The 23,717-nt window shown below is 37.8% G+C and overlaps 2 protein-coding genes across 2 annotated transcripts; both read left to right on the forward strand.

The window, feature by feature from the left end:
- Positions 1–3,556: 3,556 nt before the first annotated feature.
- Positions 3,557–11,151, forward strand: LOC100001596 (thyrotropin subunit beta). Its single transcript, XM_073939613.1, has 5 exons — positions 3,557–3,770; positions 4,499–4,652; positions 5,764–5,978; positions 7,445–7,624; positions 9,145–11,151. Exons 3-5 carry the CDS (start codon positions 5,787–5,789, stop codon positions 9,382–9,384), a joined length of 612 nt encoding a protein of 203 aa, XP_073795714.1. The 5' UTR covers positions 3,557–3,770; positions 4,499–4,652; positions 5,764–5,786; the 3' UTR covers positions 9,385–11,151.
- A 920-nt stretch (positions 11,152–12,071) lies between these two features.
- On the forward strand, positions 12,072–21,935 carry slc25a55b (solute carrier family 25 member 55b). Its single transcript, NM_001003448.1, has 9 exons — positions 12,072–12,128; positions 13,577–13,702; positions 14,259–14,314; positions 15,814–15,904; positions 15,987–16,105; positions 16,224–16,416; positions 18,509–18,663; positions 18,746–18,821; positions 21,143–21,935. The coding sequence occupies exons 1-9, from the start codon at positions 12,109–12,111 to the stop codon at positions 21,300–21,302; spliced, it is 996 nt and encodes a 331-aa protein (NP_001003448.1). The 5' UTR covers positions 12,072–12,108; the 3' UTR covers positions 21,303–21,935.
- The last annotated feature ends 1,782 nt before the right edge of the window (positions 21,936–23,717 follow it).

Genomic DNA, 23,717 nt, shown 5'->3' on the forward strand with positions numbered 1-23,717 from the left:
TCAAATACTGACATTTATTCATCAGGTATGGCAACCAAAATCCAACATCTGATAGACGTCACAGTGGTAACGTCCACACAACATCAAGCTGTGACATCATTAGACGTTGATATTTGGTTGGTTTTAGGTTGGACGTTGACGTCGTCTGCCTGACGTTGGGTGCTGGCCACTTTTAAAATGCATTTATTTTTGAGTAACGAAATATTTTTACCAATCGAGTCACTTCAAGAAAAAGTGTTGCCATGAAGCTCAATGCTTCATAAGTTTAGCAAAGCCATTGCAGTCGTGAACCGCCAACATATCAGGCCCAGTTAACCTGGCTGAGACTTGGCCCAGATATGGTCCATGTTTGGAAGCCAGACTTGTTTCAATCATGTACCGTAATTCACTGCAGCATGTGGGCCAAGCAAAAGCTGATTGTGTGGGCCAGAGCTGGGCCAGGATTTCTTCAACCATTTTTCCCAAAAATACCTGAAACCCTGCTTCATCTGAGCACAGTACGTGTTTCCACGGTGTGATGCTCCATTCCAGATGCCTCCGAGCCCAGAGAAGTTGACGGCGCTTATGGACACTGTTAACATAGGGCTTCCTTTCGGCACAGTACAGATTTAACTGGCATGTGTGGGTGTAACTCTGCATTGTGGTAATAGACAACAGTTTACCGCAGTAGTCCTGATGTGCTGATCTGGCTTATAGATGAATGAGGACTCTTGATGCAGCGCCCCCTAAAGGAATTCAAGATCACAGTTGTTCAGCTTACGCCAACTCACAACAGCAAATAAACCCAAAACTCTTAAAATACGGAAACAGATCATGTTTCCAGTGCACCTTTGACCTCTCACATGTGCTCCGCTCTTCAGATTATGCCTTCCTAAAAAAATAAGGAGGGCTCAGGTATCTCCGTGACCCAGTTTATCACGTTGTCCTGCAGAATTCAGGTCCATGTTTCTGGCTCAACGTGAGAGACTGTGAATATAACTGATTGCACAACCGTAGATTGTCCTGCTGGCAATCTTCAGCTATAAAGTGCTCAGATATCATCCTAATTATATAAACTCTGGCTCATCCCCACACTGTGATTATTGAGGCTTTGAGAGCACTAAACATAGACTGATTCAGTTACAGTCAACGCTCTGGTCAAGCGCAGGCTTTATGCTCACACACCTTAAACAATGCGCTTATTACCTGGAGCTTTTGTCTTGATTCTAGTCTAAATATCTACAAATTCTTAAATCAAGAAGCTTTTTCTAGACAAGCACAAAATATAGTCTTGTTTTCAGAAATGAGTCAAAATGAAGAGAGATTTTCCATAAAACAAGCCAGATAAAGTACGCTTACATGCTTTCAGTTTGTATTTCTGTCTGTTAATCATCACATTTCACCTCTGTCTGACCCAAATGATGGTTTGCTGTATGAGACGATCACTGACCGTCTACATTGAACATGTTTTCTTTCAGGTGTCATGCTGAATTATGCAAGGAAAACATGTACAGATCTAATATCAGGAGACTGGGAGTTCAGTAGTTCATTTGAGGACTTTCTTTGTGGACTATACACTTATATTTTAAAACATTTAAGACATTTTCACTGTATGAAACACAGACATTTAAACTTTATATAATAGCCAGGACTGTAGCCAGGGTGTGTTCATCGGGGGGTTCGAAAGACCCACCTCTCACTGACAAAGGTGCTGACAGAGTTTGTCCCATACACAAGCTCATTTGTCCTATTTTGACTGCTATACCATAATAAACTGTGAAATAACCAGGGAAGAAGGCTGTGAGAGCAAGCGGAGTCTCTTTTGGCCGTTGCTTCAGCATGACTGAGGGAAGTTGAATGTGCTGGCCAGTTTGTGTTTGCCTAAATGACAATAGGCTAGTTTTTAATTTGAGATTTATTTTGTCTGAGCTTATATAATGTAATACTTTTTTTTTTTTTTTTGGAAAAACTAATACTCTCTTATTTTTCTTTTAAATCTTTATGAAATGTTTTTGTCACATCAAAAAATGTGGTTTAAGACCATCTGATAAGTTTATACAGCAAAACACAGTATTCAAACCTCATAATTAAATAGCAAATGAGGCTAATAACAGCAAAAAGAACCACCTCTTTCCCCAGGCTGGCTACTGGCCTGATAGCACAACTAATATTTAATATACGAATAGAAAAACAAAAGTGTAACACACAGTTGTTGCTTTAAGGAATTAATTTGAATGTTAAAAATAAATGTTGTTGTTGTTGTTATTATTATTATTTATAATATTGTAATCATATTATAGTATTTTGAGTTTTGAATAAAACAAGCACATTAATGCAGTATTTTATCAATTAAATGAAACATTTTAAAGTGGAAAAACTACAACAGTATTCTACTTCAGTAATTTTATATTTATTTGATAGTTTAGCGTATGTAGTATGATGTATTGACGTTTATATATTTATATATATATATATATATATATATATATATATATATATATATATATATATATATATATATATATATATATAAACGTCAATACATCATATTGTATACATCATATATATATTAGACTATATACATATAAATTATGTATCATATATATTAGACTATTTACATATAAATTAGACTATATATATATATATATATATATATATATATATATATATATATATATATATATATATATATATATATATATATATATAGTCTAATTTATTTTAATCAAGTTTAATTTTAAATCTTGTCAATCTTTTTTTGTGTTCAAATATTTCTCTAATGATGTGTTTATTATAGGAATGTTTCACAGTATTTGCTTGAATAGTTTTGTCTACTGGAGAAAGTCTTATTTGTTTTATTTCAGCTCAGTTTAGGATACATTTTAAGATTTGGTGTTTAAATGGACTGGCATCAAACCTGTCAGCATTAATTCGATTGTACACTCCATGAAGGGTATTTAGATGAGCTGATCTTCTACTTTTGGCTGTTTCACGCACAAGGTTAAAAACCAGAGGGGACTGTGCCTTTGCAGGGGTTGACCCTAAACTCTGGAATAAATTGCCTCTCCATATTAGGCAGGTTTTAAAATCTAGCCTTAAAACCCACTTTTACTCTGTGGCTTATAATCCGTTTTAGCACTTGTTGTTTTTTTTAAGTGCTTTATAAATAAACATTGACTTGGCTAGAATAAAAGCAGTGTTTAATAGCGTTAAAGTCATGTTAAGCTCAATATTATTCACCCCTTCAGCAATATTAGTGTTGGATTGTCTCCAGAACAAACCACTGTTATACAATGACTTGCCTAATTACCCTAACTTTACCCTGATTACCCTAGTGAAGCCTTTACATGTCACTGTAAGCTGAACACTAGTGTCTTGAAGAACATCTAGTCTAATATTATGTGCTGTCATCATGGAGAAAATCAGAAAAATCGGTTATTAAATGAGGTGAAAATATCTCTCCGTTAAACAGAAATTTGGGGAAAATATTAATGAATTAAAATGTAAACAAATGCTTAATAAATATAGTAAATGTCCACTGTGTATTGCTGTAAGGCTGATGTAAGTGGTATGATTGGCGGGCTGTGTGTGTGTGTGTGTGTGTGTGTGTGTGTGTGTGTGTGTGTGTGTGTGTGTGTGTGTGTGTGTGTGTGTGTGTGTGTGTTTGTGTGTGTGTGTGTGTGTGTGTGTGTGTGGTTACATTATATGGCGGCGGCGGCAGCACATGTTGATGTCCCTGCGGCGGGCAGACGAGCTTTACCGGGGATTAAACACGCAAAAACAGCGTCCAGGTGAACCGCAGAACACGTGAAACATCGCTGCTTTTCCCACACACACATTCATTTATCTGGGACATTCATCACAACCAGCGCACCCATCGCAACCATAGCTATAAAATGCTATCTATTCTATATAAAATGCGATCCTAACAGTTGTTCATACCGAATTTAACTTGGATATTTTGGCGGTGGCTTATATTGAGGCATATTTTATAGTGCAATAAATTTGGTCAAAGCCAACAGTTGGGTTTCAAATGTAATTCAAGTTTAACACCAAAAGCATAACCCAATGTTATCACAGTTATGCAGTGCAGTGCTGAAGGCAACTTGATATGAGCCACACACCAACATATAAATGAAAATGCTGGGTTGTTGTAACCCAATAAAACATGTTTAACAAGCAAATATTTCATTAAACCCTTCACTTGCTAGTTTAGCTGTTTATCCTTATGGTTTGTGGAATTTATTAACAATTTCTTAAAGAAAGTTGTCATTTTATGTGTGTGTGTGTGTGTGTGTGTGTGTGTGTGTGTGTGCGTGCGTGTGTGTGTGTGTGTGTGTGTGTGTGTGTGTGTGTGTTGAAAATGGTTGGTTCAGAATAGGCTGAATAATATGTTCACTTAGAATACAACAATTTAAATATTCATTCATTCATTTTCTTTTTAGCTTGGTCCCTTTATTAAACTGGGGTCGCCACAGCGGAATGAACCACCAACTTAACCAGCATTTGTTTTACACAGCGGATGCCCTTCCAGCTGCAACCCACCGCTATGAAACACTTGTGAGGGAAACCGAAGCACCCGGACGAAACCCATGCGAACACGGGGAGAACATGCAAACTCCACACAGAACTGACCCAGCTGAGGCTCAAACCAGCAACATTCTTGTTGAAAGGTAAATATGCTACCCACTGTGCCACCATGCCGCCCAATTTCACTATTGATTTTAGCATAATATGTATGACAATATGAGTATTATATATGACAATAATTGGTTTCAATCCTGTAAACAAATCAATTACTGCAACATATAAACCCCATATATACTGCATACACTATATATAAATATATATAAACCCTTCTACTGAAACAAACCAAAAAGTCATTAACAATCAAAAAGTTATGAAAATAAAGTTGTGAAAATCAGAAATTGCTTTTGAATGATGGTGCAGCCAAAGCAAATCAATGAAACTATATATAGTCACTTTATTTTAATTTACAAGTCATGCTGTCAAACAATTAATCAAGAATTTTAGCTTAATAAACTACTAATTATTATATTTAGTAAGGTAGTGTGAGTTTTATAAGAGCTAATAAACAATTCATATCAGGTTATAAGCGAGTTGTTTTATTGTTAAAGTGTTTTATATATATATATATATATATATATATATATATATATATATATATATATATATATATATATATATATATATATATATATATATATATATATTTATTTATTTATTTTTTCCCAGTACTGGGTTGCAGCTGGAAGGGCATCTGCTGTGTAAAACATATGCTTGAATAGTTGGCGGTTCATTCTGCTGTGGCAACCCCTTAAGAATAAAGGTACTAAGCCAAATGAAAATTAATGAATTTAATATATATATATATATATATATATATATATATATATATATATATATATATATATATATATATATATATATATAATTATTTAATTATTTTATTTAATAATTAAAATAATAATTTTGTTATAATCCATATAATAGGAACATTTTAAATAATATAGTGCGATAATATAGTGTGTTTGACTTGATTTATTGATTTATTTATAAATATATTTATAAATTATTGACTTGATTTATTTAACAGCCATTGATAGTTAAGAACTGCAAAACTGATTTAACCTTGATACTTACAATAATTAGTTCAATAATTAATAAAAAGCTTGTCTTGTGAATCTCTAATATTTTCCGTTCTCCATCAAGTTTTTAAGAGTGTGCCGTTAATGAATGTCTTCCCCTGATCTTGATTCGCAGGCATGTGTGTGTGTTAAATAGCGATGCAGAATCTCAGACAGGAGCGCTGCTGTTACATGAAGAGATGCTGCCATTGGTGCTGCTGTCACGTTGAGTTCAGTCTGGAGGATCAGCATGAAGACACTCCTCCTCAAAAACTCCATAAGAGCCGCAGAGCCGCTCAGATCAGACTACAGACAACCAGCAGACAAACACTGCACACGGGACCATTACACGTAAGCCTTCTCTCTCTCTCTCTCTCTCTCTCTCTCTCTCTCTCTCTCTCTCTCTCTCTCTCTCTCTCTCTCTCTCTCTCTCTATATATATATATATATATATATATATATATATATATATATATATATATAGAAACATATATACTCCCAATATTTATACACGCTGCTTTTTCGAATGACTTAAAATGAGCTGAAATAACACTTTAGTTGTTAAGAGAGACAACCTAATTATTTTATGTTCAATCTACTTAAATTTGTAAAAACTAATGAGGTAACTTAATTGCTTTGTGTTGGGACAGCATGAAGGAATTGTGTTGAACCCTGCATTTTGTACAGTTTTGCTGCTTGTTCAAGTTGCTTAAATAAAATGAGGTGGAAGAACACAACTCTTGAGATTTTTAGAGGACAACTTAATTGTTTCATGTTCAACCCACTTAAGTTTGTAAAATCTAATAAGTTAACTTAATCGACTTGTGTTAGTGTAGACGTAAACAAGTTGCTGCTTGTTTAAATGACGTATTTAACCTTATTTAAATTATTCTTGTGTTTTTTTTGGGACAACTTACGTATTTTTTGTTCAATCCACTCAAATGTGTAAAAGGATTGAGGTAACTGAATTGATTTGTGTTGGGACAGCCTGAAGGAATTGTGTAGAACTCAAGATGTTTTACAGTGTACACTCAACAAAAGATTTTGCTGCTTGCTCAGATTACTTGTTTAAAATAAACTGAAACAAAACTGAGATTTTTTTGGGACAACTCAATTGTTTTATGTTCAATCCACTCAGATGTGTAAAAATGATTAGGTTAATCTAGTCGATTTGTGCTGGGATAACATGAAAGAATTATGAGGAGCTTATTGTGAGGACAACTCAATTGTTTTATGTTCAATCCACTTACATTTGTCAAAACAATTAAGATAACTTACTCAGCTTATGTTAGTGTAGATCCCAAAAAAGATTGTTTTTAGCTGCTTGTTCAAATTGCTTGTTTAAAATAAGCCGAATCAACACAATTCTTGAGATTTTTTAGGACAACTCAATTGTTTTATGCTCCATAATAATCAATTATCATAATTGTTTTATGTATCCACTTACATTTGTAAAAATGAGTAAGTTCACTTGTGTTAGTGTAGACTTTAAAAAACATTTTGCTGTATGTTCAAATGACGTATTTAACCTTATTTAAAGAATTCTTCTGTTTTTGGGACAACTCAATATGTTTAATTACATTTGCAAAACAATTAACTCATTCTCCTTGTGTTGGGACAACATGGAGGAATTGTGTGGAACCCTGGAGGACAACACTGGAAAAATGTTCTCTCAACACAAATAAATTAAGTTCACTTGATCGTTTTAATAAATTAATTTTTAAAATTTAATTTAATTTAGGTTTGTCCCAGGAAAAGCTAAAGGTATTGTGTTGTTTCAACTCAACTTAGATTTAAAATTGCGAATTGTTTTGCAGTGTCGATATAAGCTGTTTGTCAGGATGCGGGTGTTGCTGTGCAGTTTTCTGCTCCTGCTGGGAGAGGATGCTCTCCTGGCCTGCTCTCTGAAGAACTATACTCTGTATGTGGAGAAACACGAGTGCGGACACTGCATGGCCATCAACACCACCGTCTGCAGCGGCATGTGCTTCACACGGGTCAGAATCTCACACACATTCTTCTTCTTCAAATATTCCCCAGATGCTGTTTCTCAGATTGAGGAGTTGTTCACAGTGTTTCCTTTAATATTTGTTCTTCTGGAGAAAGTCTGATTAGTTTTATTTGGGCTAGAATAAAAGCAGTGTTTAATAGTGTTAAAGTCATGTTAAGCTCAATATTATTCACCCCTTCAGCAATATTAGTGTTGGATTGTCTCCAGAACAAACCACTGTTATACAATGACTTGCCTAATTACCCTAACTTTACCCTAATTACCCTAGTGAAGCCTTTACATGTCACTGTAAGCTGAACACTAGTGTCTTGAAGAACATCTAGTCTAATATTATGTGCTGTCATCATGATGAAGAGGAAACACATCAGCTATTAGAGATGAGTTATTAACATTATCATGGTTAGACATGTGCTGAAGACATTAGTTAGTTCTTTGAATATTGGTTTATATATTACATTTTTATTGATTTGCAACAATGATACTCTGCAGAGTGGTAACGCATTACTTTGCTACAGCAATCCATGTTTCAGATGCTTTCAGAGGCTAAATTCAAATAAAAAACCACCATACTCCACATACTACTTTAAAATATGCTTCATATTCCTTTAAACTTACAGACATGTAAAGGACACTCTTCTATGTTCACCAATGTAAACTGAATGTCACCTGGTGGTCATGTCTGGTACTGCAGCCTAATTGAATCTCACTGAAAGCTCGTTTTTTTTTGAGATATCAACTATAAATTTGGAATATTTGTTCAGATATTTATCTTAGATTTTCTGTCAAATTCAGGCTAAAACATGTTTTGTTAGATACATATTTTATGTAATGCAATTAGATATACATGTTTTATTATTTTCAGAAACATAAAGGCGCATATCATTTGTTTTATTAAAGTTTTTTACTTTTAAAATAAAAGCTGCAGTCTTCTTTAAAATGAGACTGAGCTTGAATCTGTGCACCAAAGCGCTGAAGATCGACAATAAAGTTAAACGAGACTTTCAAAAAGTGGAGGAGACTGTTCAGGGGCTAAATGATAATTCTGACATCCTCAACTCATCCTTGACTCGCTCCAATCCTTTCTTTCTTCTGTTGAACACTAAAGTAGATATTTTGAGGAATGTTAGAAACCTGTCACCATTGACTTTTTCAGTATTTGTTTTTCCTGTTATGGAAGTCAATGGTTACCGGTTTTCAACATTCTTCAAAATATCTTCTTTGGTGTTCAACAGAAGAAAGAAACTCAAGTTTATAACCACTTGAGAGAAGGTAAATAATGAGCACATTTAAATCTTCTTCCACAGTATTTGTTTTTCCTACTATAGAAGTCAATGGTTAATTGGTTACCCGTTTCCAGCATTCTTCAAAATATCTTCTTTTGTAAACTTAATAAAGAAACTCATACAAGTTGAGGTAGAGTAAATAGTGAGCACATTTTCATTTTTGGATGAACGGACTGTTTAAGTGTGTGTGTGTGTGTGTGTGTGTGTGTGTGTGTATGTGCAGGACACAAACGTGCAAGGGTTTGTGGGCAAGCGTTTCCTGCTGCAGCAGAGCTGTATGCACCGCTCTCTGGTGTACCGCTCTGCCAGGATGCCCGGCTGCCCCGTCCACATCGACCCGCTCTTCTTCTACCCAGTGGCCCGGCGCTGCAACTGCACCAAATGCAACACCAGCCGGAACGAGTGTGTGTTCAGACACAAGCACAAACACAACAGATGCTCCAAGCAGCTGCGCACCGTCTGAACACACACCGGCCCATATTCTGTGTGTTTTCTGTTTATTAGCGGTGGTGAACTGCATTATGTGATGTTGATCTCTGCTCTGTCCACTCCTGATGCTCATAATTCAACTCTACAGTTTAACAAAGTGACTTTTATTGACATTTTAGTGGTGTGAAATAATATAAGAGATCATATGTAGAGGAATAAGAGTGTAGAATAGCAGAACATGTGCTGCAGTTTATTACAAGCTCACTGTAGAGTAATATACAACACCAACACACACTATACACACACTACACACTAATACACATGAGCAGAACACACACTATACACACACTGCACACTATTACACATGAACAGAACACACACTATACACACACTGCACACTATTACACATGAGCAGAACACACACTATACACACACTACACACTAATACACATGAGCAGAACACACACTATACACACACTGCACACTATTACACATGAACAGAACACACACTATACACACACTGCACACTATTACACATGAGCAGAACACACACTATACACACACTGCACACTAATACACATGAGCAGAACACACACTATACACACACTGCACACTATTACACATGAGCAGAACACACACTATACACACACTGCACACTATTACACATGAGCAGAACACACACTATACACACACTGTTCAAGGATATAAACGTTGCTGGAAGATGATCAAGATCCCATAATGACATTCACAAGCAGAAATAAACAGGGGAACATAAAGACATGCATCACAACACATAGAAAACTGCTGATTTAGGGATATTTTACACAGTGTACTTATTTAAACTGAGCTGAAACAACACAGTTATTGAGTTTTATTGAGGACAACTGAATTGTTTTCTGCTCAATCCACTTAAATTTGTAAAACTAACAAGTTAACTTCATTCCTTCATGTTGTCCCAGCACAAATGGATTGTGTGGAATCCGGCATGTTTACAGTGTGTCTGGTGTGGAGGGAGAAAAGCGATCAGCTAGTCTTTGTAAGCGTTCAGCTGTCATTGAATTTATATTTATAATTTGACTCACAAACTGTATTAATTGCACAGATTGGTAATTATGTTTTCTTGAGTCCTTAAAAATCCATATTCAATGGCAAAAAATGTAAAAACTGTTCAATAGGGTTGTTGATGAAAATATGACATATTTTATTATGATATACAGTATTTATAAACTCATAAATATGTTTTCAGTAAAACATTGACTGCTCTATTTCTATTTTTCATCAAATTGTTTGCAGTTTTTGATACTCAAATAAATATTTATTCATGTTTTGTTGGTAATAAAACATCCTCTTGCATCACAAATCCTTTAATAATTGAATGAATACCCCACTATTTAAAATAGTTGTCTATTTAAAACATATTTTATTATTAAAAAACAATCCATGTATTGATTAATGTGTCAATATTTTGCGCATTTAAGACAGTGGTGTATTAGGCTAATGTATTTCTGCTGTGTTTTACATCCAGTTTTGTATATGATTGATTGTTTTATTAAATGTGTCAGACTTGTTCCAGTTGTTGTGAATTATAATTTAGCTAATTAACAAGATATAATATCTAATGATATTCAGATAAAAGGTCAATTTGATTAAAGTAAATAAATGTGTTCGGTCAATATTTAGAAAAGTGAAAATCAAGTTAAAGTAGTGACTGTACACTTTTTATTATTCTTTTCTTTTTAGCTTAAATTTATTGTTGTTTTAAGCCCAGTTATAACTGTGTTGCAATTGGTAAAATTACCTTGCCAGAACTCACATTCAATTATTTATTGATATTTCTATGTTCAGCAAACTACAAATGTACTTATTAAATGTAAATTAGTAAATATATATATTTTATTACATTTTTGACTAGTATTTAATGGCCGGTAATATAGATTAATTATATTTTTGAGCATATATACTTTTATTTCTATAACAGTTTTAAAGATGTATCTCTGCTTGGCTCAGATATTTTATGTGTGCTGTTCCTTTAATGTTTTACAACAGTAGTATAAGTTTAAAGGCATTATATATATATGATATTTATTTTATTATTTTATTATTTTATTTAAATTTTAACTTATTATTAAATATCATTGTCACATTTCTTTATCAGGGGTTGCCACAGCAGAATGAACTGCCAACTATTCCAGCAAATGTTTTACACAGTGGATGCCCTTCCAGCCTCAATCCAGTACTGGGAAACACCCATACACACTCATTCGCACACACTCATACACGGTGACACAAGCCCCTATGAGTCCTATATGTGCATTCAACAAGTAGACACACACACACGGTGTTGGGATTAATGCATAATAAGTAACGCGTAATAAGTACAGAAACGCATTACCTTAATATTTAAATGACTTTTTTAACAATGTACAGCGAGTTAGTGCAATTAATTATCATTTATAAAATAAACAGCTGAATTAAAATGGGTGTTGGAGTAACACAACTGCTCACTGTGTTGTGGAGTAGCCTATCTCAGCATTGCAATGCGTTACTATCGACAGTAACTTTCCCCAACACTGACACTAGTCCAAACAGTATTGCGTGTATATGCGCGTGCGTGTTCATGCATGTGCGCGCGCGCGCGTGTGTGTGTTTGCTGGGCGGGGTGACTGACTGTATAAAGCCCGCTGTTCGGCTCTGACAGCGCCTGCTCCTCTGTACACCTCTGACCAATCTACAACCCAACTACAATCCAAACTACAGAATGACCCAACAACCGATCAGGTATGAAACCTTAACAACAGCCGAGTTCAGTCAAATTAACCCTAATTATGCTGCAGTTTACTCTGATTACCCTTAACTAATGCGCACTTTCACCTTAATATAACCTCAGAAAAGTGTTGTTAAACTCTAAACTGGTCAATCAGCAATCAGACTACAACACTGCTGACAGTCAATGACATAGAGCTGATGTTGATATGTAGTCATGTGATTTCACACACTATATTCAACAATATCATCTCATAACGCATAACAGCGACACACTATTATTATTATTATTATTATTATTATTATTATTATTATTATTAATCTGTATTCGCCGTGTATTTAAACCCTGCTTCACTGTCTTACTGAACACTAAAGTCTGAATGTGTGAATGCAACTAACTAATATGTCTACCACCATGAAGCTGTTGCATCTGGAGGATCTTGTGTCCGCCTGACATTGACTTTTACCTTCAGACGGCTTTGGACAATATTTATTTACTTTAATGCCTTGATTTAGTCTCATTGCAAAATGTAGGAATGTGTCAGGATCAAATGGATGCATTTTAATACAATAAATATGCATTTATGAGTTGTATGAGGAATATAAAAACACATGCAGTTTTCAGCTTGTCTGGATTTACAAGGTTAGTAAAATATACATATTTGTTTATACCTCAGATTAATAAACAGACTAAGCTGAAAAAAAATGAATAAAGGTCTAAGAACATTTCTTTCAACTGTCATAACTGTATTAATAAATGGAAAATAATAAATATTTAGAATTACCATTTATTTTTAATTTGTAGTGAGTGAAAATCATTTTTTATTAAAATATTGATATTAAAACATTGATATTATGTTGTCTAGAAATAAAATAAACAAGTCATTATGTCATTTTTCCTTCGGTTTAGTCCTGGATTTATCAGGGGTCTCCACAGCGGAATGAACCGCCAACTAAAATGTCTTTTAATTAACATTTTTTTAAAATTTGAAATGGTAAAATGACATCATGGGTGGCACGGTGGCTCAGTGTTTGGCACTGTGGCCTCACAGCAAGAAGGTCTCTGGTTTGAGTCCCGGCTGGGTCAGTTGCTGTTTCTGTGTGGAGTTTGCATGTTCTCCCCGTGTAGCGAATTGATTAAATAAGTGTGTGTGTGAGTGTGTATGGGTGTTTCTCAGTACTGGGTTGCAGCTAGAAGGGTATCCACTGTGTAAAACCTGCCAGAATAGTTAGTGGTTCATTCCGCTGTGGTGACCCCTGATGAATAAGTGAATAAGCCGAAGGAAAATGAATGAATGAGTGAAAATAACATCATAAATGGTTTACGGAATAACACAAAGATGACGCTTACACAAAGCCATAACTATGAATTGTGAATCCAGAGAACTCTCAAGTGCCCTCTCTCTCTTATATTGTTCCATGTTTGCACATGCTTTTTCTCTCTCTCATGTGTTTTCCTTTAGCCTCCCTGCCAAGCTCATCAATGGCGGAGTTGCGGGACTGGTGGGCGTCACCTGCGTCTTTCCCATTGATCTGGCCAAAACCAGACTGCAGAACCAAAGAGGAAGCCAACGGGTGTACAAAAACATGTACGTCTGCATCCGTCATTTACTTCAGTCAAGCTGTTTTTGGTTCCTTTTCGAATCCCAATAAAAAAAAAAACCTTTAAACTGCACTAAAGAGTCGCCCAACCCTAAAGAGGAGAGGAGTTTCCTTAAAAGACAGTTGCTGAGGGAAAGTGAGATCATCAGCTGAAAACCCGTTTCTCTTTCTGCGACGGTGTGCATGAGTGACAGGGGTGCGGCGCTGTGTAGGGTTCATACTTGTGGTTTTGGGTCACATTTTATTTTAGGGTTGAGTTCTCACTGTTAACCACACATTAATCATGAGTTTTGCCTAATTAAACGACTAATTTCCTGCTTATTATTAATTATTAAGGTTTTAAGGGGTGTAGAATATGATTATGCAGAATATGTAGTGTATGTGTACTAATAAACAGTCAGTATCATACACGAATAGTTATAAGTCATTATTAATAATGTGAGGTATTGAGGTTGACGGTAGGGTTAGGTATTAGGATTAGGGGGTGTAGAAATGACGATTTAGCTCTGTAGACCTCAATAACACCTTCTTTATGTTGATTAGGATGGACTGTCTGATAAAGACCGTTCGGTCTGAGGGATACTTTGGAATGTACAGAGGTAAGTAGTTCACTTGAACATCTCCTATTCCTGAAAGGAAACAGAACTTGTGTTACATAACATGTCAGCACTTTATGCCATAAAATTAACCTGCTAATCAAGATCATCAGGGTCACAGGAAACTTCCTGATAGCTGTGCTAAACTAGGACTAGGACTGGATTCGCTTGTTGTTTCTAAGTTAGAGGTGGTGCTTGGTAACACTTTTCTACAAGTACAAATGTCATTATTTATACTGAGATTATAGAGTTTGGTGTGGCACGGTGGCTCAGTGGTTAGCACTGTGGCCTCACGGCAAGAAGGTCGCTGGTTCGAGTGCCTGCTGGGTCAGTTGAGTTTGCATGCTCTCCCCGTGTTGGCGTGGGTTTCCTCCGGGTGCAAACACATGCGCTATAGGGGAACTGATAAACTAAACTGGCTGTAGTGTCACATTATTTCACAGCAAGTACATTTATTGCAGATAAATATGACAATAAGGGTTGCCAAACATCAGAGAGATTGCGAGAACCTCTAATTAAATATTGAAGTGAATATAAAAGATCAGGCCAGTTTAATGCTTTCGGTGGATTTGTAGATTTCCGATGCAATGAAAGGTGTCTGTGTGCTAGTAAAGATGTAAAGGTGATGATGTTTTATTGTCTTTGGCATTCCACTTGATGAATCAAGTCTGACTCAATGGCTTGAACTGTATCTTGAGGTACTTAGTACCGTGTACCTGCTTAGTACCGCAGCCATATCACCCTGCTGCCTAAGAGCGGTTACTCACTGAAGCTAAGCAGGGCTGAGGCTGGTCAGTGTCTGAATGAGAGACAAAAAGAGGAAAGCTAGGTTGCTGTTGGAAGTGGTGTTAGTGAGGCCAGCAGGGGGCGCTCAACCTGTGGTCTGAGTAAGTCCTAATGCTCCAATATAGGGAAGGGGATACTATACTGTCAGTGAGCGCCGTCTTTCAGATGAGACCGAAGTCCTGACTCTGTGCTTATTAATAATCCCAGGGCACTTCTGGTGAAGAGTAGGGGTGTAACCCCGGTGTCATGGCCTCCCAATCATCCCCATCAACTGAATTGGCTCTATCAGTGTCTCTGTTATACTGTGGCATCATCTTAGTGGAGCTGCACACTAGTGGTGGTGTGGAGAGACCCCCTCATGATTATGAAGCGCTTTGGGTGTATGGACATACACAGTAAATGCGCTGTATAAATACACATGTAATTAACCCTGTGGTACATACATTACAACGTTAAAATTGTCTTTACCTCAACTGTAGTTTAATCAAGAGAATTGTCCTTGAATGGGTTACATTCACAGCGGTGTTCACAAAGCTTTACTTGTTACTCACTTTTAGATATTTGACACTTGTATGGAAGTTCTACATGCCCAAACAATATTTAGAAATGCTACTGATTCATTGTGGAAAATAAAGGCAGGAATTCAGTATGAACTTACAATTTATAGATCTTAGAACTGGTTATTACTCTTCATAGATCGGCTTTTCTCTTGACAGGTGCAGCAGTCAACCTGACACTGGTGACTCCTGAAAAGGCCATCAAACTGGCCGCCAACGACTTCTTCCGCCAGCGGCTCAGCAGGGGAGAGTACGTACCTTTATCAGGAAACTGTACAACACTCATTACAGGTCAATATAAAGAGATTAAATGATTCACGTCTGTGTTTCAGCCTCAAGCTGAGCGTGTTCCAGGAAATGTTGGCTGGTTGCGGGGCAGGGATGTGTCAGGTTATTGTCACGACCCCAATGGAAATGCTCAAGATTCAGCTTCAGGATGCAGGTCGACTTGGTGAGGCATGAGCACTGACAGAAGCTCTCCACAAAAAGCAACTCTGGGAAAGCATTTAGTAGTCTTGATTTGCAAATGTGCTGTATGAAGAAAGATATTCGTCATGTTTTGCATCCAGTGGCCCAGCAGAGGAACGTACCGATCCTCCATACTGTGAAACTGGGAGCGGCCAGTCCAGTCCTCAACTATTCCTACAGTGTGGGTCCCGTGTCTTCCATTCGAAAAGTATCTGCCGTTCAGATTGCCCAAGAACTATTTCGCACCAAAGGCATCCAGGGACTTTACAAAGGCCTAGGAGCGACGCTCATGAGGTGAGACTCCATCTGTAAAGATAATAGAAAGGTAATCCTAATCCTCTAGAGTTGCAGCAGCTGTCTGTAAGTTCTTGCTTGAACTGGAACTTAAGTCCTCACTAGAGGCTTTGTAACTACTAGCTAGTTTGTAACTAAGCACGGGATCTTTACCCAGCAGGCACACAATGTCATGAGACATTAATATTAGGTTAGATTTAGGTCGTGATGTCAGGTGACCAAATTTTATTATCTAGCCAGTGTCTAAGGACCACATTATTTCGACATCCAATAACAACATGATATTTGGTTAATCTTAGGTTGTATTGGAAAGTAACTAAAATCCAACGTCGAGCCAACATCTTAAAACAGCGTCATATTAACGTCAAATACTGACATTTATTTGTCAGGTATGGAAACCAGCATCTAATAGACATCATAGTGGTAACATCCACACAGTGTCAAGCTGTAACATCATTATATTTGGTTGGTTTTAGGTTGGACATTGATGTTGGCCTGACATTAGGTTCTGACATCAACTCGATTTTTATTTCCAAACAAACTGCAACATCCCCATGACATTGGAGTACAATGTCAATCTGACGTCATGTTGACCTCCTGTGCCTGCTGGGAAGGCAGATCGTAGTTAGTAGGTTGTAAGCTCTCCGTAAAGTAATACGCAGTCACATTGAATGATGTAATCCTTAATAAGAAGCACTGCTGGTGCATCCGGCCCCTAGAAACTGACATTGGGGCAAAGGTAAACTAAGTCACCAAACTCGTTCATGAAAGTCCGGTGTCCTGCAGAGTTTTGCTCCAATCCTAATCAAACATGTCTCAAGCTAATTAAGCTCTTTCTTGGTATACTTGAACCTTCCAGGCAGGTGTGTTGGAGAAAATTAAGCTAAACTGCAGGACACCGCTTCTCCAGAACTACTTACACTGACCCCTGATACAAGTAGACTAAATAAACACTAGTTTATATATTGATGGCAACTTTTGGTGAGACAAAAAGAGTGTCCAATCCCCTGGAAGGTTTTCTAACACAGCTGCCTGAAGGTTTCTAGTTCACATGGGACTTAATTAGAGCTGGAGATAAACTTTGATATTGGCCCACAGGAGAAGGACTGAGCTGAGACTTGCCCAAGTTCAACCTACTCAAAGATCCATCCCCTTGTTGGTACTGAAATAATATTGGCAATTTCAGATTTAAGTTTTGACAGAACCAGAGCCTTCAAGATCTTTCTCATGGTTTGTTTCCTCAGCGCAGAACGGTACGCTGTACAGTATGATCAAGTACACATCATCCTGATCAGGCTTGCATTTCCATTGCCAGTTGTACCCTTGTATATGGTGCATGGTGTATGCCTAAAAGTGATGATTAGAAGTCATTCATGCACAAAGATGACAGCTGTAAACAACAATGGAGGACAAACCTCAGATCCCGTTCTGGGTTCTTTTAATTTCTCACCATGACATCCAGTTTCTGGATGGTATATTGGTTCATGGGTCATTGCAGGGTAGCATCATTGTGTTTTTACAGTGTCGTGTTTAAGTGTTATATTTAAGAAATAATTCTCTGTAAACCAGTCAGTGCTCTTCAGTGAGTCTAGCTCCACTCTTTAGGAACCGTATGATTGTGCTCCTGATAGTGGAAAATAATTCTGTATCGACCTTATTCTGCGATTGTTTCAGAACTTCTGACTTAAGGAGAAATATCTAGGAATAATAAACAATCAAACTACTCGCTCTACCAACAAGTGTGTTCATGACTATACATATAGTGAAGAATAATGTAATAAGAAATGATCAGTTTGCAACATCAAGCAGCAGAACGAGCTGTTTTAAACATCGAGAAATAAAGGAAAGTGAATGATAGTGGAAGTCTCCAGCCAAAAAGATTCCAATGGCTGAGTCCACTCATATGAGAACAATATGGTCAACAGTACTGTACTATACCGAACCATAAGACACAAGGCATTAGTAGCCTCTCATTCCTATCAAATCTTATGTGTAGGGTGGGGTGAAGGCTTTAATTATGTGCTAGGTATACATGTTAAAACAAGAAAGGTTGAGATATTAGTGCTACAGACCTTGGTTCTTCTTTTTACAGGGACATCCCCTTCTCTGTGGTTTACTTTCCATTGTTTGCCCACATCAACCAGTTGGGCAAGACCTCTGAGGACAGCGACGTGCCTTTTTACTGGTCGTTTATTTCGGGCTGTGTGGCTGGATGTACCGCGGCTGTGGCCGTCAGTCCATGTGATGGTGAGTGTGTATGTCTGGCTCCATAACACAAGCAGATGTTAGCATATGTGCAGAGTTTAAGCTTGATCCTCTCTCTTCACAGTTGTGAAAACCCGGCTGCAGTCGCTCAATAAAAGCGCAAACGAGGATACCTACAATGGCGTAGTGGACTGCATCAGGTACAGTAACAAAACATTCTCCTGGGGAAGAGAATCAGCAGGCATTAGCTCCTTTCACACAAACAGACTTTCTGGAAAATCACAGACAAAGAGATCATGTGTGAAGTAAAGTTGTTCCATCAATTTTCCATAAAGAGAAGTAATATTACGGGTAACAGACATCCCAAGTCTCCCGGAAGTTCCGTGAGTCTCACGCAAATGCATAGAGACTCCTGGATGCCCGCAATTAAATGATACTCTTCCAGAAGTCGCATGTCTCCCACCTGTGCTCAAATACCCCTCTGCACTGCATCCCTCCCTGCTCTTCAAATACGTCATGCACCCATCCCCACTGTTCAGAATCCTTGTGCCTTGATGTCTTTGGATAGTGGGAGGAAACCGGCGGAAACTCAAGCAAGCACGGGGAGAACATTTACACTCTACACAGAAACTTCAACTGACCTGGGAAAGACTTGAACCAGTGACATTCCTGCTGTGAGGCAACAGTGCTAACCACTGGGCTGCCGTTACGCTCATCTATGAAAAAGAAGGTGGAGTAGGGGTGGAAGGGGGGATTCTTGAAAGACGAAGTTAACTGAGATTACTCTGGTCATTTATCGTGAGTTAGGATTTATCTGATTGGTGCATCATGTGTTAGCTAATGCTGGACCAGCTGTGGTCAATCATCAGCTTGTGATCCTCTTGTTTATTGATAACCCTGAGGCTGCAGTATGGCGCAGTGGGTATGGCTGTTGGCTCACAGCAAGAAGGTCGCTGGTTTGAGTCTCGGCTGGGTCAGTTGGTGTTTCTGTGTGGAGTTTACATGTTCTCCTTGTGTTGGCGTGGGTTTCCTCCGGGTGCTCCGGTTTCCAAACACATGCACTATAGGGGAATTGGGTAGTACTAAATTGTTAGTTGTGTGTGAGAGAGAGAATGAGTGCGTATGGGTGTTTCCTAGTCCTCGGTTGCGGCTGAAAGGGCATCCACTGCGTAAAACATATGCTGGAATAGTTGTTGGTTCATTCCACCCTGATAAATAAGGGACTAAGCCAAAGGAAAATGAAGGAGTCATTCTGGAAATTTTCCGTAAATTTACCAGTGTGAAAGGGGCTAACCATGCACTTTTGGTTCCTCCTCTCCTGTAATGATGCACCTTTAGTTCCTCTGTTGTAATGATGCACCTTTAGTTCCTCTGTTGTAATGATGCACCTTTAGTTCCTCTGTTGTAATGATGCACCTTTAGTTCCTCTGTTGTAATGATGCACCTTTAGTTCCTCTGTTGTAATGATGCACTTTTGGTTCCTCTGTTGTAATGATGCACCTTTAGTTCCTCTGTTGTAATGATTCACCTTTAGTTCCTCTGTTGTAATGATGCACTTTTGGTTCCTCTGTTGTAATGATGCACCTTTAGTTCCTCTGTTGTAATGATGCACCTTTAGTTCCTCTGTTGTAATGATTCACCTTTAGTTCCTCTGTTGTAATGATGCACTTTTGGTTCCTCTGTTGTAATGATGCACCTTTAGTTCCTCTGTTGTAATGATGCACCTTTAGTTCCTCTGTTGTAATGATGCATCTTTGGTTCCTCTGTTGTAATGATGCACCTTTGGTTCCTCTGTTGTAATGATGCACCTTTGGTTCCTCTGTTGTAATGATGCACCTTTAGTTCCTCTGTTGTAATGATGCACCTTTAGTTCCTCTGTTGTAATGATGCACCTTTAGTTCCTCTGTTGTAATGATACCCCTTTAGTTCCTCTGTTGTAATGATGCACCTTTAGTTCCTCTGTTGTAATGATGCACCTTTAGTTCCTCTGTTGTAATGATGCACCTTTAGTTCCTCTGTTGTAATGATGCACCTTTAGTTCCTCTGTTGTAATGATGCACCTTTAGTTCCTCTGTTGTAATGATGCACATTTAGTTCCTCTGTTGTAATGATGCACCTTTAGTTCCTCTGTTGTAATGATGCACCTTTAGTTCCTCTGTTGTAATGATGCACCTTTAGTTCCTCTGTTGTAATGATGCACCTTTAGTTCCTCTGTTGTAATGATGCACCTTTAGTTCCTCTGTTGTAATGATGCACATTTAGTTCCTCTGTTGTAATGATGCACCTTTAGTTCCTCTGTTGTAATGATGCACCTTTAGTTCCTCTGTTGTAATGATGCACCTTTAGTTCCTCTGTTGTAATGATGCACCTTTAGTTCCTCTGTTGTAATGATGCACCTTTAGTTCCTCTGTTGTAATGATGCACCTTTAGTTCCTCTGTTGTAATGATGCACATTTAGTTCCTCTGTTGTAATGATGCACATTTGGTTCCTCTGTGATGATGCCTGTTTTTCCTCCTACAGAAAGATAATGCGTAAAGAAGGTCCGAGTGCGTTCCTGAAGGGAGCCGGCTGCAGGGCGCTGGTCATCGCTCCGCTCTTCGGGATTGCTCAAGTGGTTTACTTCATCGGTGTGGGAGAGTTCCTCCTCGGACAAACCCCATTCAACCTTTACTCAGTCTAAACCTCTTCACACCACCTGACTTAATCTTTAAAGACCAACTCGACAATGATGCAGCTAAATTCGTGAGATCCAACGAGATCTTATGACCGTGTGACAAATTGTACAAGATGAGCTCAATGGAAAAAGTTGATTCAAATCAGAGAAGGTCATTTTGCACAGATGATGTGTGTGTGTGTTGTTATGAGAGTGTACTGAGACATATTTTTGGAAACACTGTTAATGGCTCAGACTTTACATATGCTAGCTTTAGCATATACAACTGGCTTATTCATGAAGCTATATCATTGCACAAGATTACCTTGCTTTTTCTTTTGGAAGTGCATGGTCAGAGAGTTATCCTCAGTGAGGGTTGATTTGAAAACACACGGCCATGATACATGCACATCAAGGGCCAGAGCATCATGTGATATCTGTTTCTATACATATGTCCTCTGTTAATAGTCGTACCTGTCCTGTGATGTTTTGTATATATTGTTGAGGCGCTGCTGAATAACGTGGATATCATCTCTGAGGACATTGTTATACAATATACACGACTCTGCAGAGACGGACAGAAGCAGGATGTTTGGTTCCGGCTGAAGAGAAACTAGGACTTTACATTTACAGAATTAAAAGACGTTCTGTTCAATCTAACCTTGTTAAACTGTCATATTTAGATCCTGAAACGAGTGTGAACACAACATGAAGCAGTGCAAATTGTATTAAATGTAGTCTTGACGCTTTACTAAACACAGTTAGGTCTATACATATTTGTACATGGACACAATTCTAACATGTTTGGATCTATACACCAACAGAATGAATTTGAAATGAACAAGATGAGACTGTCAGCTTGAATTTGAGAGTATTTACATCCAAATCAGGTGAACGCTGTAGGAATTACAACAGTTTGCGTATTTGCCTCCCACTTGTTAAGGGTCCAAAAGTAAGTATTATCCAGTATTCCACTATTATTATTCCCTCCAGAACTGTCTTGAGCAGGGAACACCAAACTTGCTCCTGGAGGGCTGGTGTCCTGCAGATTTTACCTCCAACCCTAATCAAACACACCTGAACAAGCTAATCAAGCTCTTACTGGGTATACATGAAACACCCAGGCAGGTGTGTTGAGGCAAGTTGGAGCTAAACCCTGCAGGGACACCGGCACTCCAGGACCAAGATTGGTGACCCCTGGTCTTGAGCGGCTGTCTGCGCTCACGTCTCCAAAAGCCATCGCATTCTAGTCTTGGTCAGGGGTGTCCAAACTCGGTTCTGGACGGCCAGTGTCCTGCATAGTTTAGCTCTAACTTACCTCAACACACCTGCAAAGATGTTTCTAGAAAGCCTAGTAAGAGCTTGATTAGCTAGCACAGGTGTGTCTGATTGGGGTTGGAACTAAACTTTGCAGGACACCGGCCCTCCAGCACCAAGTTTGGACATTTCTGGTCTTGGTCCTCTGACTCATTTATTATAGGAGAAGAGTGCAGCAGACTCCACTTCTCTCAGTGATATCTGTGCAGGAGCAGCAGGAGCTGAGGATGTGATGCTCTTCTGTTCAGCATTGACTGGACACTGGTTTATTCATGAATATTTTATGCAATATTCCAGATTTGCACATAAACTCAATGCGAGTCTTTGGATGGGAACACAGCTAGTGTAATATTGTGAAGTAAACGACAGACATGTGCTCGGTAAGTGTTAGCTCAGTTCTCTTCAGTGTTGGTGAAAGTGCACACTGTGCATCAGGGCTGAAACTTTAGCCTGTGAGATTCTGTCCAAGTGCTTCCAGCATACATTTCACGCTAGAAAGACGAGACCAAATGAAGCCCGCTGCAAACCTACAGTGTTTTTTACACTGATATTTCAGTGCTTAAAGGGATAGTTCAGAAAAAAAGAAAATTCAGTCATCATTTACTCACTCTTTACATATTTCAAACCTTGAAGAGTTTATTCTGTTGAACAAAAAAAAACAAATACTTTACTAAGATACTTTAAAAAATGTTGGTAAACATTGACTTCCACAGTATTTGTTTTTCCTACTAAGGAAGTCAATGGTTACTGATTTTCAGCATTCTTCAAAATATCTTCTTTTGTGTTTATCAGAATACTCTTGACCCACTCTGGGAATAGTACATCGTGTATTTTTGGGTGAACTATCTCTTTAGTCAGCTTTTTGTTCATTAAGATAACAGAAGCAGCTTATTTGATATATTATATAATATAAATAGTCACTAAAATGTCAAAATTGCCTTTACATTTCTGAGCTTTCATTCCTGAGAAGCACATACATTTCTAATAATACAAAAATACTTTGTTATAATTGTTTTAAAGCAAATGTGCACAAATATATCAATATTAGACCCAAAACTGTTTAAATTGTAGCTTTTATAAGAAATTATGATTCACTGAGGTATTGGCAAACCTGCTGTGGCTGAA

Source organism: Danio rerio, chromosome 23 (assembly GCF_049306965.1).
Source record: "Danio rerio strain Tuebingen ecotype United States chromosome 23, GRCz12tu, whole genome shotgun sequence".
NCBI lineage: Eukaryota > Metazoa > Chordata > Actinopteri > Cypriniformes > Danionidae > Danio > Danio rerio.